Here is a 17,940-nt window from a genome sequence, read left to right on the forward strand (position 1 = left end):
TTAATTTCTATTATTTTGGATTGTATCCAAATAAAAGAAATGGGTAAAAATTTAAAAATATTTTTTTATTCAATAAATCTATTTAAATTAATATTCGATCTATAATTTTCGTTCGACCAAAGTTTTGTTCACCCCTAATTTTTTAAATATTCTTACTTTTTATTAATGTTGTTGATTTTGTTATTTTTAAATATTTTTAGCATCCACATTTTATCATTGGTATCGGATAGTCAAATAGGCATATTCCTTTTTGTTTCGTTTATTTTTATTGAAAAAAAGTTAAATTGAGTAAATCAGTTTATTAATAAGATATAAATTTTTTTAATTCAGTTTTATAATTTTATTAAATTTTCATCCCTAAAAAAAATTCGATTAATTAAGATACACACGAAATAATTGATTTTAATTATATTGGACGTGAATTTGACCAACATTGTAAAACCTCTTCTTTTTTTCCTCTTTTTATAAAAAAAGATAAACTGCAAAACCAACAATTATAGATTTTTTTAAAAAAAAAATTATTTACATGGATACATGAATAGAAAGACACGTACACTAATAGGATAGATACATTACAAACGTGGCAAAAACTAATGTGAGATGATCTCACGGGTTATATTTTATAAGACGAATCTCTTATTTGAGTCATCCATGAAAAAATATTACTTTTTATGCAAGAGTATTACTTTTTTATTGTTAATATCGGTAGATTGACCCATCTCACACATAAATATTCGTGAGACCGTCTTACAAGAGACTTACTCTACAAACGTAGAACACGATAATTTAACAAAAACTATAAATATGAACATGGAGTATATGACTCAGATATTTAGAAATTTATTACAACCTGATATCATATTACTTATAGATTTGAATCCAATATTCATATATCAATTAACATTATTTTTTTGGTTGTTTATAAACCTATCATTTCAAACAAAAACAAATGAACAATTAGATTTCTGCATAAGCTAAAATTGAAATATTGCCAAATTATTTCTCCATTTCAATTAGGTAAAGTTGCATTTTCTGCTATCTTGGAAAAGCTACTACACTAATCAAGCATAAGATCAAATTACATCCTGAATTTTTTTTTCCCAAAATGATGAATCCTATAGATACAGAACAGCTCTTTCTGACACTTTTTCTGTTCTAAAAAAACACATACTCCCTAAAGAAAACAAACAACGCCTAATCTTTCTTTCTTTTTCCTCTCAAATCCTCCAACGCCGTGATGCGATACTAACATAAAAAGAATGAAAACTACAAGAAACTAAATATACAAATCTCAGAAGTCAATCGACCTGTTACCTCATTTTTCGATGCCCTGTTGCAAATACTGAATCAAATCGTAACCAGCGGTGGTCCACTTATTGTAGGCATCGGTGCAGGTACGAATCATAAAATTGGCTGCTTCACGCTCAGTCATTTCTGGATGAAATCTCTTGCGAAGATTACCGATAGGATCACCCCTGCTAAAGCAAGGCAATCCACTGTCTATCATCAGTGACACTGTGTTTATGATTCCATCCATGTAGCGACGTGCAGCAAGGTAACCTTTCACACACAGGCTGCACAGAACCATTATAATCTTCAAGTAAATATCACCAAAAAAAATCTCATAATATGGGAAGAAGTATCAAAGCTAAGAACCAGTTTTACCTCATAAACTGATGCCATGTGTCGCTTTTCATAACTCCGGAAGGGTCGAGTAATTGAGTCATCTCATGACTCAGTTTGAAATGTGCACTCTCAAAACGCATATTTCCACCAGGTGAAGTTTCCAGAATGAAACCGAAATCAATATGAACAAGCCGCCCCAGGCTGCATTCATGATAAATGAGGGAGTTCAAATATTGTGACCGTTAAATGGACCACTTCTGGAAATACTCCGAGATTATTCCATAGGTGATAGATAATTTGACCGAGCAAAATACTCCGAGATTATTTCATACCAGATGAAATATAGTAATTATTTCAATATAAGCATGGTATTCTATGTTAATGGCAAGCAGATAAGTAAAGTAGCAAATTTAATTAGTTTGATTTCTTTGAAGACTTAAAGTATAAAGAATCATGCTCAGTAAAGAACACAGTTCAAACACAGAAATATATACAATAAACGAGCAAAAAACTCATTAACTTGCAAACAGATTTTTTTTAAAAATGATGCTTGGCATGCCAATGACTTATGACCCACAAACACATGGATCAAAGAATCTATATTGCTGTGGATGAATCTAGCCCACACCCCTGAGGTCAACGACGACTCCTGTTTTGAATATATTTGTTTTGTGATAGGCTTTGATTTGTGTGAACCTTTTAGATGGACAGTAGAAATCCACTCCAGCAATGATAGGTTTGGTAGCGTGTGTGCCTGCTTTAATGTTGACTAGGCTTTACCAATTTCAAACATGCAAAAACATAACCAACCTAGGAGTCGCTGCCTAATGACAGTATGTACAAGGCCGCTTACTTGTCAAACAAAAGATTCCCATTGTGTCGATCCTTTGGTTGAAGCAAGAGGCTGGCAACTGCATATCCAGCACTGCTAATGAGGAAGTTCTCACGAGCTGCTTCAAAGCTGGGAGAACCGACAGGCCCAAAGTCCTGCTGGAAAATCTCGTATAAACCACCATCAGTGGTCTCACCCATCTGACTTCTGCTCCTTGTGTTCGGCACAACCTGTCAATATAAATGATAAAAATCTAGTATCAAGTGAAAAAAAACTTGCTGGTCGAAAAACTAGCTGACTGGACTTACTGGAATACCTCAATAATTCCTCTCTCTGGGTCAGTTGGAAGTACTCCATAAGGAAATAAATAAAGATTAAGTCCGACGGCTTCGAAAATGTCCTTCAAAAGTGAAATAACTTGCAAAGCAAGAACGTCTTGTCGACAGTCATCTCCAACCTATGCAGAGAGTTAAATCCATCAGGTTATGATCATAAAATTTGAAGTGAAAATTATGAATTGTATTCCCCAAATCTAACTTCACTTAGTAATTTGTATTTGTCAATATTTGTTGAAATTGATCTTCAACATTGAAGGCAACACAAGTGTTTATAGTTCCACATTAGACAGCTAAAATCATAAAAGGTCTATAGTAACAAACCCAATGGGAATCCAAGTCAACAAAGGTTAAGTAGAACTTTGCAGCCCATATTGACATCCTATATTACAATTAGTGCTCTGATCCACTTCTAATGTAACTTCTCAATTTACCAATGCTATTTATAATCTTCTGGAATTTGAAAGAAAATTAGAAAAACCAAGGTATATTTTGCTGGATCATTGGGCATAAAAACGGTTTAGTGCCATCGTATCTAATATATCAAAATTAGGCGATATTAGTCATATAAGCATACATAAACTTAGTAAGATATTTTATTCAATGAGCTCAAATCTAATTCAAGCCGACCCCACTCTTGCTCATGAGTCATGATATTGTCTCAAATCCAACTTTCACCTAAGCATTCAGCTCAAACTTTTTTAAACATGCTCCTTAAATATTTACCGAATGGAACTCATCAACCTTCAAAGTCATTGAGCTAATAGACAATAACTTGAGTGGAGTGTGCTGCCACCATTCATTTACAGATGATTGAATTCGGGAAGGCTCGTCCTAAATACTGCAGGGCAGAAGGGTTAATACAATACCTTGAAAATGCAAGCTTGAGGTTTAACACCTTTGTAATTCCCATCACGATCTACCACATTAAATGTAATCATTATAGGGACTTTTGCAGCTGATTGTAAAGGAATTCCACTATCAACCTGAATACTACTGACGAGTTTATTAGGAGCGGTAGGCAGATAAAGATCATTTCCTTCAACTTGAATTTTCTCCAACTCCCTAGTTTGGCATGAGAAACCGTATTTAGTGATTATAGTTGGTCTAACAACTAAATCTATAAATATTTGATCGCATGTTCAAAAAATACACAAAGCACTAAAAAACACACCTTCTTATGCCAGCTCGTCTTTCCTCTTTTGGAAGGGGAAATAGAACACCTGATATAGATGTGACTTTGTCAAAGAAATCGAATTCCCTTCGAAACAAGTCAAGGGCTTTCGGGTGGAAACCATCAATGATTCGCTGCCTAACAACCGGAAGAAGTGCTTGGAATGAGCTATTCTGAAACAAAAAACGAAGATTGCACAAAAAAATGAGTAAATGACTGTAAAAAAGTTGCAACTAAATAGAGATTATGAAGTGGATAGCGCAACATATATTGTTCAGTGAAAGCAAACTTCAAAGTTCACTATCATAAAAAAGCATTGAGTTAAATAGCTGGAAAATTTTGCAAGGAAATAAAACCTCTTGGCGGACACTAGCATGCAAAGCCATACACCTAAGGAAAACAAAATAAAACCAAATATATTGCTCAAATTTTAGTTTCTAATTTCGAAAGTTTGAAGTAAAATAGTTGAAAATGACAACTAGTGCCGGAAAGAATCCAAATTCATTCTTAAAGAACCATTTGCTCAGAAGCACAAATAAGGTATAATTCCATCTGCTCCGATATCTCCATTATCAGAAGTGATGGAGGAGGGAGAATACAATTGCTGGATAGTGAGAAATTTGGAAAAAGCACAGATAAGTTTTAAAGAATTGTAAGTAAAAGTACATATATTAGATGCCAGAATATCTAGATTCCTTGCAAGCATATTTAACTACCAGAACATACCAAAATATCGTAAAGCTTGAAATACAAATACATGTAGGGTTGACTGAATGTGGAACATGATTGATAACCAACAACAAACAAAGAATAACTAATATCATTTACCTAGAATAATTTACCAGAAAATATTGGTGATTAAGAGACGAATCACCCTCTTATGGTGTTAAAATTATTCTGTAGGTGGTCAAAACAAGAATACCTTGACAGAGGCTGGATCTTTTCCTGACTCAGGAACACAAGTCTCACCCTGCAAAAACACTATCTGTTAAATAACAAGCTAAAGCATCCTTGCAACTTGCAACAGATCTCTAAAAAGTATCCACGATTGAATTCGGATAACATTTTTCTCACTTGTAAATGCCATATCAAAATATGGGCAAATATATCACTTCTCTGTGCTGCTCTAAGCAAGTATCCTTCAACCAGCCTCTGCAAATTAAAGTTATTCAGGCATAAAAAAAATGTCATAATTAGATACCAGAAGCACAAGAACAATACATTTCATTTTACAAACTCCACATGAGATGTTCTTTGAATCACTTATTTTATCCACTTTTTAACGGTAAATGCCGGCACAAATAGTTTGCTTGAGTGAAAAATTTAAGCACGGATGAATCCTTTTACAAAAGCACAAATGACCCAACATGGGTTGTGACAAACACCAATAACCAATTTAGCATTAGCAGGAAGATGCTTTGTCCAAGCTTATCTAGTAAAAATTATGTTCGTACTTTCTTTACATTGCTGGGTAATTGTATAAAAAATGTTCATAGGACAATCATATGAAGCCAAGAACCCACCCCTTCATCATATCTTAGTGACTGCACCAGCTGAGGCATGAAAAATGTCACTCTCTCAGGTGGATAAGATTCCAACACCCTGAGAACATAAGCCATGACCCGAGGGTGACCTTTATATGCTGGACTAAGGAAGTCCAAGGCCTGTGTGATTGAACAAGCTGCCCAGTGTGGCAATTGTTGCAGAAGCGATGAGTTCTCGTCCACTGCTTTTGAGGTCACAAAGTAAGGCAAAGCTTCAGGAATGCTTCGGATCTCTAGTATATGATTCTTACAGAAAAATTAAAGCACGAGTCAACAAAAGTTCAATTAAATGTTGAATAATAAAGAAAATGTAAAAAACAAAATATAGATACATATTGACATAATATGCCACATTCACATGGCTCGGTTTGGGAATTATACTTGTACCATTTAATTTGTAATCATAGTTTATATTTAATGGCTTCAATCAGCAGAAAATACTATCAAACACCAAAACAACAGGACCAGGAAATTTTGATTATAATATTAATCACATTAACTTTTCCAAATATATTCCTTCATTGGCTTGCTTTACGCAATATTTGTGCTTAGTTAGCAGGCTTGCATCAATTTTAATAACATACTTGTACTAACTGGGTGGTTTCAGTCTTCAGAGCAGCAACTGATGGAAATCTTGCAGCTAAAGACAAAGCAATTCGAGGATCAACAGAGAAAGCAGTCCTTCCAAATTCTGTCCATTTCTCAGAGCTAACTTTAACCCGAGAAGTGTTTTCCCTGAAGATGTAATTACACGTGAAATTAAATAATCAAATAGGACAACCACAATTAAATCAACGAGTAACAAATAATTAACATAATGGGAGATCAAGATTTAAGTAATAGTTACTTTGGTCCAACAGGTTGTGCCCAGACCTCAAGTCGATCAGCCTCATGCTGGCACAGCATCAATAGTAACTGCCTCCTCTTCTCCCGTCCCACTGCATAGTTTTCCATCTGACCCCAGATAGGGTGATGCTGATCCTTCTATAAAATATAAGAATTATTTCTAAATAGCTTCATAAACAATCCACCACACACAAAACAATATTTTTCAAGTTCTTTGCTCCAATTTACTTACAACATCATTCAAAGAGCTACCAGTTTCGAGTTCCCGAGCTCTTAAATCAAGTTGAGGAGTGTCTGACCGGTCATTTAAAAGATGATGGACAAATATAGAAATGGATTGAGCTTCACTCTGAGTAAAATTATTGTTATTCAAATCAAACCACTCAGGTGTGTGGGCAAACCAACCCAAAGAAGCCCTGTTTTTAAACAAAAAAGGATAGATAATTAAGTGTTCAATAACGAACTTCAAACTGCTCCAAGCCGAACCAACAATATGAAAAACACTAGAGAAGGAATTTCTGTGCACAATAAGTTCTTGTAGATGGAATCCAAGGATTTGATACATTAAGGAAAATTAAAATAACTCAATCTAGGCAAGGGGAGAAGGATCAAATGGTGAATCCAATGGTGCACTGCATCATAGAATAAAACCCATTAGTGGAAAATAAGCACAGCGATGAAAGTTGAGGAGTATCATTAACTAAAATATGCCAATTATTGTTGACAACTGTTAAGTAGCAACAAATTCGCCTACTCTCTTGTGTGAAAACCAATATAGCACAATGATTAAAACATGGTGTCGGAGTATTTTATGGTTCAAAAATTTTGAGTTGTACTATTACCACAATTTGTTGCTTTTGGTCCAGTGACAAACAGTTTATTTTACATCAACATTTAGGTGGTGCTTGAATTTAAAGAACCTCCATCACAGCAACCTTATAATACATCAAGGCACTACATTCTTCCATTGATTTGAGTAGAATCGACAAGCAACTCTCGGTCCATGAAGTGGAGGTCCTCTTAATAAATAATATAACATGAAAGTGACAAGAACTTTGTATTGTCTTGATCCAACTGATCCCTTAGATTCTAGGAAATTGGAATTAGGTACTTATTTTACAGCTGCACTCAAATATTCAACGCAGGCTTTTGACATTTGTTGTCTCATGAATGCACTTGGACAAAATAATTTTTAAGCTTTAGGAAAAAGCGTGCACTTGCTCACAATTAAAATTATGTTCAGCATATTGCAAAAAAAAAACAAGTATTCATCAGCTTGTGTTAAAGATTTACACGTGAGCAATGGGCCAGTCATCAGTCTCATTTTATTAGACAGCTAATAATTGCATATTAAGCTGTTTGATTCTAAAAATATGCACAGTAACATAAATTTCGAAACGGTGGTACATCGAGTGATTACTTTTGTCAAGTTGTACCTATAAATTCTATCTTCCAGCAATTGAAGCCCTGATCTGAAGTTGTGAAGATTTCGTTGCGACTGGCATGAGCAAAACTTTAGGCCAAAAAGCATCAGTGTGAAAAAAGTTCCTGTAGCAGCTGGATGTCGGGAAAAATTCCAAGGGAGTTTTGCTGATCCTTGCAACATACGACCAAGTAACAAAAGCTGCTCCACACTGGCATGCCGTACTACCTAAATATGATATTCAAAAGACAAATAAATTTGCTTTACATAGAGAAACAAAAGGTAAAGTTTGTGATCAGAACAAAAGTTCGAAGGACAAAGCAGTTTGTTAATGAAAGCACGGAAATTTATATCTATAAAGCCTAACCTCAAACCGGTCAATAAAAAATCCGAGCCATAGTCTGTGAGCCAAAATCTGTTCAACGGGGTCTTTCTCGGGCTGTGGCTCAGGCTCACCAGGAGCAAGGTGGGGCCTCAACTTGGCAGAAGGTCCTGAGTACCTTATATCAGATGCAAAAAGGCCTCTCTTCGTGTCTACAGTCCATAGCCATGCATCAACAAGCTCAGCAAGAACAACAGAACCCAACAGTGGAGCAGCAGAAACCAGCCATGTCCATACATACACGCCGGTCTCAACAGCATCGGGCGTGGTAATGTAAGCAGGGCACCAGCAAAGAAGACGCAGAAGTTGGGAAAAGCTCTCAACATTCGATTTTGAATCTGAATGCTGACAAAAATGTGTACATCATGTTCAACACAAACAAAACTTACTTGTAAGTTTTTCATATTGAAATAATATGAAAGATAAATAGCTTTACCATATTGGAAAGAAGTAGTGCGGTAGCATGAGAACAAGTTTCACGAAATGCTGATTTGTCCACCTCACCACCCTTCTCTGCGGTACTTACAAACTTCTGAAGCAGCCGCACAAACCTAGAAAACAATATCTCATTGAAGGATCCATTTTTAGGTAGTGTAGGTTGTACTGATGATTCCAAAACTGGAAGGTCAGCATTAAGACCATAACCAAGGGATGGAGGCTTTTCAAGGTCTCCTCCTAGGCTCTCATATAACCTTTTCATGCCAGCAATTTCTCCAGCATGGTTGCACTTCATTGTTGCACTAACAATACCAGTACCAAGAACCTCCAAATTAAATGCATCACTCAACTTCAGGTTTCCCCCTGAAGCTGCAGCAGCAGCAGCCATAACAGCAGGAATATTTGCAGTTTTGGTACCAATCCAACAATCATTCTTTCCCGTACCAATCCTGATTTCTGACAGAAGAGAAACCACGTCAGCCGTAGGTTGTGTTCTCTGCCATGTATTAGCTTTGCAAAGATTTTCCTGAATATCAAAGGTTTTCATATATATGAGACTAGGTGTTAAAAATAAGTTCATATCGATAACACATTTGCATGATCCAACCATTAAATTTCATTCTTTGCCACTTTAAGACACAACAAACAGAGCTGGGTAATTTTTTCCTTCTATGTTTCTTAGTCTCTTTCATGTTGTTTTTGGCTTGGGATAATGAGGGATGTTGGGTGGTAGCTAATCTACAATGCTAAAATGAAGAAACTCAAGGAAGCATTGTGCTCACAAAGATGATATGAAGTTAATCAAAACACAGCTTACCGTCAAAGCATCTACCCTTCAATAAACATACCACGCATTTCAGAAAATTCCAATATGAGATTCATATTTTTTGCAATAAGCTTAGCAAATCAATTGACAGTTGATGATATAGATCCAAGCAAAAAATCCAAAATCAATATTTTGAATCTGTAAACATGTGAACAGAACATTAATACTAACGTAGCAGATAACTTGTGTTATATAGACAGAATCGAGTTGGGACAACCAATTAGGCAATGTTGAAGCAGTTTGTTGTCTAGGAGTCATATTCAACGGCAGCGTATGCAAAAATAAATAGACAAGTTACAAAAATGTTAAAATGTACAATAAACACTTGTAGCTGATTATATTAAAGCAGTATTTTCAATTCAAACACACTTCTGTTAACTGCTATTTACCAACAAACCTAACTGATTGACTGATGATAAATTATCTGTGAAACAAATTATTAGCACACTGGTAGACGTGAAATAACCTTTTAACATCGATTTTCACAAATGCTAGGAATTTTTTTATTTTTTATTTTTGATAAAACTAAACAAATGCTAGGAAATTGAACAAGTTGCATACACAAAAGTCCAATAACTTAAATGATCAGCAAGCTAGTACGCACCTCAGCAACTATTTGCAAAAATCAAGAAAGCAACTAATATTTTATGTACATTGACAAATTGAACCTAAAATTTCACGAAATTTTATTTGAAAAGTTGGCAGAATATGCTGGAAGACGTGGAGGAAGTGGAACGGTGATAGAAAATAATAAAAGACCACAGGATTTAGTGCGTGAACGTGATGAAAAGGCGGGTATTTCCAAGTGGCGCCATCAGACTTGAAAAGTTTCAACATTGACAAGCATCAACATATTCCAGTATTAAGACAATATAAAACAGATAAATGACAAGTTGGTGGTTAGATCATGGGCAGGTACGGGCATAAACATGTCGTTTATGTGTCCACAATAGTAAATCACAAAAGTGAGGATATACATCCATACCTGCATGCAGAAATGAAATTAGCAAGAAGATCATAATTCTAATCACTAGGGTTAAACAACAAAAACTTTAATACTTAACCAACCCTAGTTTTTTTGAGTAAAAAGAATAGATTAGCAGAATGATTAAAGAATCAGTGAAAACAATTCCTGTAATATCAAAACTCCTCTAAATATAAATGTAGTTATTCATGAGCGTAGTTATTCATGAGCAGAATTAAATAACCTTAACCATTCAAAAAAAATTAAACTGATAGAAGTAAGTTGTAACTTTCACTGAACAAAAAATCAGAAAGATATGATGAAAAAATAAGAAATGCAATCACTAGGTATGGCTCACAACTAAGAAAAAAATTAACCTGAAGAAGACCCTGGCTAGTGCATGGAGCATATGAAAGTGAAACCATGATCCATTCCCGGACCATCCTTTGGTACAAGGAGCGAACACTGGCAACATAAGCAGGATCACTCACGATATTTGAAGGTGGATCATTATGCATTGAGAGTAGCAGAGAATCCAGACAAGACGAACTCCACAAAATCTGATAGTCGTGTAAATCACATTTAAAAAAATCTTATGGTATGACCAATACAGGTGTTGCGCAATCCAACATAAAAATAGAGCAATTTTACCTGAGGAAATCGATCTCTCAGTTGAGTTAACAAACTAACTGAGATGTCGCGTATATGCTCATCCCTTTGAGACAAATTTCTAATGAGGAAACATGCATGAATTGATAGAGTAGACTCTCTAACCTCAGCTTCTATTCCAGTCTCAGAGGCACGATCATCCTGCCCCAAGTTGGAAAGACCACACATATGTGAAACAAATCTCCACAAAACTGCTTAGCAACATATATCTATCTAACAAGTAGAATTAAAAAATTAATTTTTAAATGCATACATCACATAACATATGGTGTACATGTACATATGGTGTGAAATAGCAAAAATAAAAGAAAATAGTAATGCAATACATCAACATAAGCTATTTTTTACTTAACCAATATAAATAAAATGGTAGGGAAGGTGCACAACTACTTGGAAAGAAATAGCAGAAAATAGAACTATGGTAAGAGCAATGCAATGTCAACAAATCTGTTAGTTTATTTCTAGTTTTGGAAAAGAAACTATGCTCTAATTTTCATAAAATTAGTTTATTTCTTAAACCAAATCACAGAAAAGACTAGTTGCACCAAGAAAGACATCAAACAATTGAGCTTCATTTTCCAAGGACACCGATCTTCAGTGATGTACAAATACTCTCACAGAAACAAGTACCATCATCCAATATCTTAGTTATCCATCTGAACAAGCAATGCAGCAGGAGTGGCAACAAATCCGTTACACTGCATAATGCTTTGGAAAGATCAGAGAAGATCAGTGGTTCCTTGCAGTGACCACAAAATGCGCAACATGAATGACACGATGACTAGGATCTCTCCTTTTTACCAATTTCAACCGATCGTTTGGCTCAACCAATGGTTTGGCTCACGCAGACACCCACATTGAGTATGGATAACAGGTGGACAGTAATGTAGAACAAGGTTTAGTCACCAATGAGTTACAACTCCATGCAAGAGTTTATTTATTGTTTGTAATATGCTGTGCCTACCTACTCTGTAATGCTCCGCTTAGGTGCAAAAGAAAAATGAAAAAAATTTCTACAATGAGTGGAGGCTAGACTTGAATCTAAGGCCTCTCCCCCTTTGACCTGACTCTGGCTATCATATTGACTAATCATTCCATCTAAAGCTTAACCTGTTACATATGTGAGCCATTAATGATTATTCATTGGAACGGTCACAAGCTGCCAAAGTAAGGATACCTAATTTATGTTACACGACAGCAAGGTTAAATGTGTCAAATGATCGACCCCTGCATACGGACACAATTCACAGAAAAAACAATAGATTTATTTCAGTAAGAGTGTCCTGATTAATATTTAATTAGTATGCAATCATGATTAATTAGCATGCAATCATGATTAATTAGCATGCAATCATGATTGATTAGCGTAAACAGCAAAAACGAGTTAAAAATTTCCTTTTGGGCCAACCAAAAAATCGGCATGATACATACCGAAGAAATCAAACAGCTCAAAAACAATAATACACTCAAAATATAATCCAAATAGTCATATAACACTACTACAGCCCCACTGGTTAGGATTAATCCACATGCATAGCCAGCCCAGCTTGATTACACCATAATCAATCCAACAATCAAATATCTCAACATACAGAACAATATATTTATGTCAGATTTCTATCTTTGTGACCACAATATTAATAAATCAAAGTCATAAAATTGGTCCAAAATCTCTAATGGTGGATATATCCCAGTAAAAATGCTAAATTGTAAGGTGGCCACATGTTTAGGAGGACAAATAGGAAAGTACCAGCCAAGACATTGCCGTTTCAAATGACCGATGAACAATAGCTGTCAAACATTGAGAAACAGCTGGCATAAGATTTGGACTTTTCAAGTATTCAAAGACACAGCTGAAGGCACTCCGAGAGGTAGTGGCGTTGTGGTCACCATTCAGAATACCACCATTGCTACTGAATCTTATTATCTCCAAAAATGCTACAGCTAAAAGATAAGTTGCTTTGACACCTGCAGAATTCAAAGCATATATATCCCTCTTATGTTAAACTAAATCTTCCGCCATTGCCAATAAACTCAAATTTACTGCCAATAACACAAACTTTGATACTCTGCTAAAAAGAAAATATATACCCGAAATCGTACTCATTGCTGAAACCTCCATTCGTCCTCCCAAGGCAGCAGATAGAGCGGTTCTTTGATTCACAACAGTTTTTTCATTTCCGTTCCCCCGGCGACTACCTGGATCATGAAGTGCATTAAGCTCCAACTCATCCTCAAGCCATTTCACAGAGCTTACTACCTGAAACACAATATCTTTGCAATCATATCCCGAAAGGTCTGGTGATTAGTACATGTTAAATGTAAGATTAACAAAAATGATCGATTGTTTCGCAATTAAATCCAATATGTTCAAAAGAGTAACAATAAACTTCTGTTTCCTGAAACTCGCATGCTATACAAGGATATTATGTTCTACAAGTAACTGCTAAATATAGACTGTGGGCCGTAAGACTGAGAAAGGGAGGGTAAAGGGAAAACACCAGATTGGGCCAAAAGGCTCATGAACCAGTTTAACTGTTGAAGTAACAAAGAAATAAAACTGGCCCAAACGATTTCTATTTTTACTTACAAGAGGTGGGGTCCCTTGTGAAATACGCTGCACTGCAGAAGACCACAATGGATTCCACATATATGGTCCACCGACTGCTTGGAGAGCAATGATGCCCATGCTTCCCATGCTATTCAGGGTAGTTGAAATTGGCTTTGGAGTAGCCTGGATTTTCTGTATTGGAGGTGCTAACCCAAAGAGAGCAATATAGAACCACAAGTTCCGGAAAAGCTTTAAGAGGGAAGGTTCCACGTCAACACTGGGGTCAAAGTCTGAACATATTTCAGCCACAGCAGGTAGTAGGGGCCCAAGAAAATCTGCTCCGCTCCTAAAGTATCAATGCCAATTATGAGAAAATCTAACAGTATTACACAACCCACATCCCCTCAAACTATTACCTTCCACTTTTCGACTCTGCAGCCAACCCAACATCTGAACATAGAGATAACAATCGCTGGCGGTAGTCCGGACGCAATTTATTGCTTGTAAGACCTCTAGCAATCAATAAAAATCCTGCAGGTAAAGTCTAGAAGATAATTGAATAGGTGAGAAACGATTTGTCAAACTGATAACAAAATTATTTTCTCAAAACTGATACTGTCAAATATTCTAGAGATATGTTTATACCTCAACACGTTCTGTTGTAGCTTCAGGTACCTGAGTTCTGCTTTCAGCAGAGCCGACACTAGATAGTTTACCCAAGTAACTCCTAGTCATTAGAACCATAGCTTCACGGTAGGACTTCTCGAAACCTAAACTCGCCATTCGAGAAACAGCATCAAGAAGCTGCAGTACCTCAACAAAAGCAGGTTGAGAAACATGCATTCCAGCAATAAAATATATTTTATATTATTTTTATGGGGGGCAGAATCATGCTTTCCTTAAATGGGTTTATCAGAGAGACATTATAATAAAACATAAAATAAACAAAGGTACGGAAGTTAGCAAACTGAAGAGATAGGTCTGTACTTGAAGTCTCAGCAAGCCTGCAGGTTGAAGCATCACCCTCTTCTAGACTCTCAATAAATAACGGCAATATCATGTCAACAATTTCAGGCTTATTAACAGAAACATTCAAGTCAGCAAGTAAACGTATGACATTCAGCTGTACAGGTGGAGCAGCCTGCTTTTCTTTTTCATCCTGAAAGGAAATACAAATATCAACCATCACTCAATAAACAATTCAATTTATCCAGTAATAAAAGAGTAAAATACCAATATTTATAACTTAATCCAAAACCGAACTGAAATATAGACTGGTTCGAGTAATAAAGTGATGGATTGGTAGGTAGCACTTTGCAATATATCTACGTTACAATCAATCCTTCATTTTTCAGCCCTCCGTACAATGTTGAGCATAACTTTTGGGGTCTCGTAAAACTTGGCAAACATTCCAACTATCAGTGTTATCTGATCATTGATAGATCAGTAAATCAAATCGGGGAAATGCATAAGTACATATAAGTGAAAAGAAACTCAAACTTCGATGACAGTCCAATGTCGTCTTGTTTAATAAGCATTGTTAGCTGCTGTTGTTGCAGAACAACTCTTAGAAAAGTTAACCAAGAGAATACAGGAATACATGATATGTCTCAAATCAATATTTACAGCAAGTATGGGTAGGCCGTTGGAAGTAGTAAGGAGCTGTTAAGGAGCTGTTATCCGTAAGAACTGCGAGGGGAAAGGAGGCCTTAGGTCAAGAGGAGTATGGTATTTCTAGTGTGTGTGTGTGTGTGTGTTTTGGGTCAATCCTTTATGCAGGATAAATTTCCTGACTCCAAGTAAAACGAAAAGGTAATGATGCAGCTATAAATTGAAATTTCATCAGAAGCTGGCTTAAAGTGTTTTGTCTTATCAATAAGAAGGTACATTAACAAACTAATAACCATTCATAGACAAGATCTTGAGAATTGCAGCGAGACCCAACCCATTTTTGAAGAAAATAATAATGATAGACTAGGAATTATTACAATAGTGGAAAGAAATGATGTTGATTAACGACAGAGAATAGAACATTAAATTTCACAAACCAATATAATTACTACACATATAACTTCCAACCGACATTTCTAACCTCTTCTTCATAATCATCTCGTTCGCGGATACTAGCAGCCAGTCCCATGATAAAAGTGTCAACAGGAGACCTGTCCTTGACCCAACCAAACTCAATTATCTCACAGCAAGTTTTCAAGATACTAACAAACATAGCTCCCTGGCTGCTAGCCCGAGTGTCAGCCTGTTTATTATTGACAAACCAAATAACACATTACTAAACAATGCTTTAGTCACTGAGTATGTATCCAACAATATACAGAACGCACCTGAGCACAAGTAGCCAGCACAAGCGGCTTAAAACGAATTAAGAGAACACGGAGAAGCTGACCACCACGAGTGACAGCAGCTTGAGAAATACCAGCAAGAAAAGAGCAGAAAAGCTCTTCACAAACCCTCAATTTCCGCCAGACTGAGAATAAGCATGCCTCTGCAGCCTCTATCAACAAAGCAAGAGCTCCATGCAATAATCTCTTTGATGTCTTTCCTTCCGTGTCAAGATATGAAAGAGTTTTCACTTGCAATCTTGCTGCAGCATGGTAAACAGACAATTTTGTGTTGATCCTGACTTTCAGTAATTGTCCTTGCTCCGACCAATCACGCTTTCTTATCTGTCCACATAATAAAATCAATATCACCCTTTACATTATTTGCTCATGTAAAGAAAAAATCTGATTTCCTTTTAACTTTGTGCACAACACTGTAAGTTTACATATGTAATTACCTTTAAAAAAGCCATCATCGATTGAAGTTGTTGCTTTGCTATTCCTCTTACTTGCTCCAAAAGGTTGGAATCAATGACTACCTTATCCAATACATGTCCGACCAACTCAAAAACAATCTGTTGCTTTTCAAGGCTCTCCACCGGTTCCTCCTCAAAAGACGCCACTACCTTCCTAAAAGCCACAGCACCACCACCTCTCCCGCCATCACTTAGCCCAACACTCCCACTAAAAAAATCTCCATTACTAGCCCCGTTGATCAAAATCCCCTTCGATGCTGTTGGATCGTCCCTTGAAACTGTGCTGCCAGAGGACCCCGCAGAGACAATGCTGGCTTCGTTACCAGGAGATTGATATTGATAATGGTTGAGGCTCATAGGAGAGCTCTGGGTTGAAGCTACATCAGGGGTCGATATTGTCTCCCTTGGCGAGCTGGGGACTGCAATTTCAAACCGGTCAAGGAGAGTGGAAATCAATTTATTTCCGTCGGAGGGTAAAATGGGTGGGAAATGCAAACACAATGCCTTCAAGAAAGCGCTAGAAATGCTCGAATCGGTGTTACTAATCGTCTGAGTGACGATTTCTCCCGTGAATCCAGCCACATCGGTAGCGAAATCAGGGGACGATTCAGAAGCCTTGGAAATGTAATTCAATAAGTCTTTGAAAAATGAAGAAATCGAGTCACTTGAAAACGATTGTGGCCAGAAGTAGGGATGGAACGATGATGGGATAGAGCGATAAAACGCAAGGAGCAACGATTTGGGAGTCTCGTGATCGTGGTTCGGGCATTTTGAGAGGAATCGAGCAAGGGCCAGAATGGCATTGAGGTGAGACCTCGACACCCTAGGCGATCCGACGAGCAGAAACTCGGTCGAGGGGCACCGGCTGCAAATCCACGCGAGTTTATCCGCGAAATGGGTCGGGTTTTGCGCGATCAGATCACATAGCTCCACCAACGACTCCATGGCTCAAGACCCAGTCCCAAATGTGGGTCCAGTCCGTGGAAATCAGTTCAGTGCTTCCATAAATTCACTTTGATCGACGGATAAATGGGGGGAAAACAGATGCAGCGCCTTCAAAATATTCGACTTTTTAGGGTTCAAAACCTGCGTTGGAAGAATCGGAATCAGGAATTTTGGTGGAACTAACAAAACTGTAACGTGAGATCGCTGTTGCTTCTTCTTCTCCGTGGTCCCAATTCGGGAGCTTTCTCCGTCGAGGAATGGAATTGTTTTGATTTTTACAGCAATAAAGCTAAGCGCGATTTTGTCATATCAATCAATGCATAGATCGCATGATCTTGGGAAATCAAGACATACATCTTTGTGAATGTCTTTTTTTATTATAAAATATTCATTTTGAATATCAAGTAACTACACCGTTTTATTTTACCATTAAAAAACAAATAATAAATTTTGATTTAAAAATATTAATATCTACATAGATTGTAATTCGAAATTAATCTATTACTTTAATTGGAGATATTTGTACTAACTAATTTGGTTCGTCCACTAATTTGGTTCGTCGACGTGAAATCA

General features: G+C 36.6%; 1 protein-coding gene across 1 annotated transcript; it reads right to left on the bottom strand.

Annotated features, from left to right (window-relative positions):
• Positions 1-970: 970 nt before the first annotated feature.
• On the bottom strand, positions 971-17,696 carry LOC142505138 (phosphatidylinositol 4-kinase alpha 1-like). The gene is given in 27 exon segments (XM_075617986.1): positions 971-1,574; positions 1,666-1,827; positions 2,480-2,688; positions 2,775-2,915; positions 3,663-3,858; positions 3,968-4,140; positions 4,890-4,937; positions 5,042-5,119; positions 5,491-5,757; positions 6,096-6,246; positions 6,359-6,495; positions 6,590-6,773; positions 7,794-8,008; positions 8,148-8,507; positions 8,599-9,126; positions 10,768-10,950; positions 11,042-11,200; positions 12,810-13,027; positions 13,151-13,319; positions 13,650-13,956; positions 14,027-14,154; positions 14,256-14,414; positions 14,598-14,618; positions 14,620-14,769; positions 15,703-15,864; positions 15,950-16,291; positions 16,405-17,696. Coding segments are annotated over 27 exon segments (6,069 nt in total). The 5' UTR covers positions 17,368-17,696; the 3' UTR covers positions 971-1,315.
• Positions 17,697-17,940: the final 244 nt, after the last annotated feature.

Source organism: Primulina tabacum, chromosome 10, assembly GCF_025594145.1.
Source record: "Primulina tabacum isolate GXHZ01 chromosome 10, ASM2559414v2, whole genome shotgun sequence".
In the NCBI taxonomy this organism is placed as follows: Eukaryota; Viridiplantae; Streptophyta; class Magnoliopsida; order Lamiales; family Gesneriaceae; genus Primulina; species Primulina tabacum.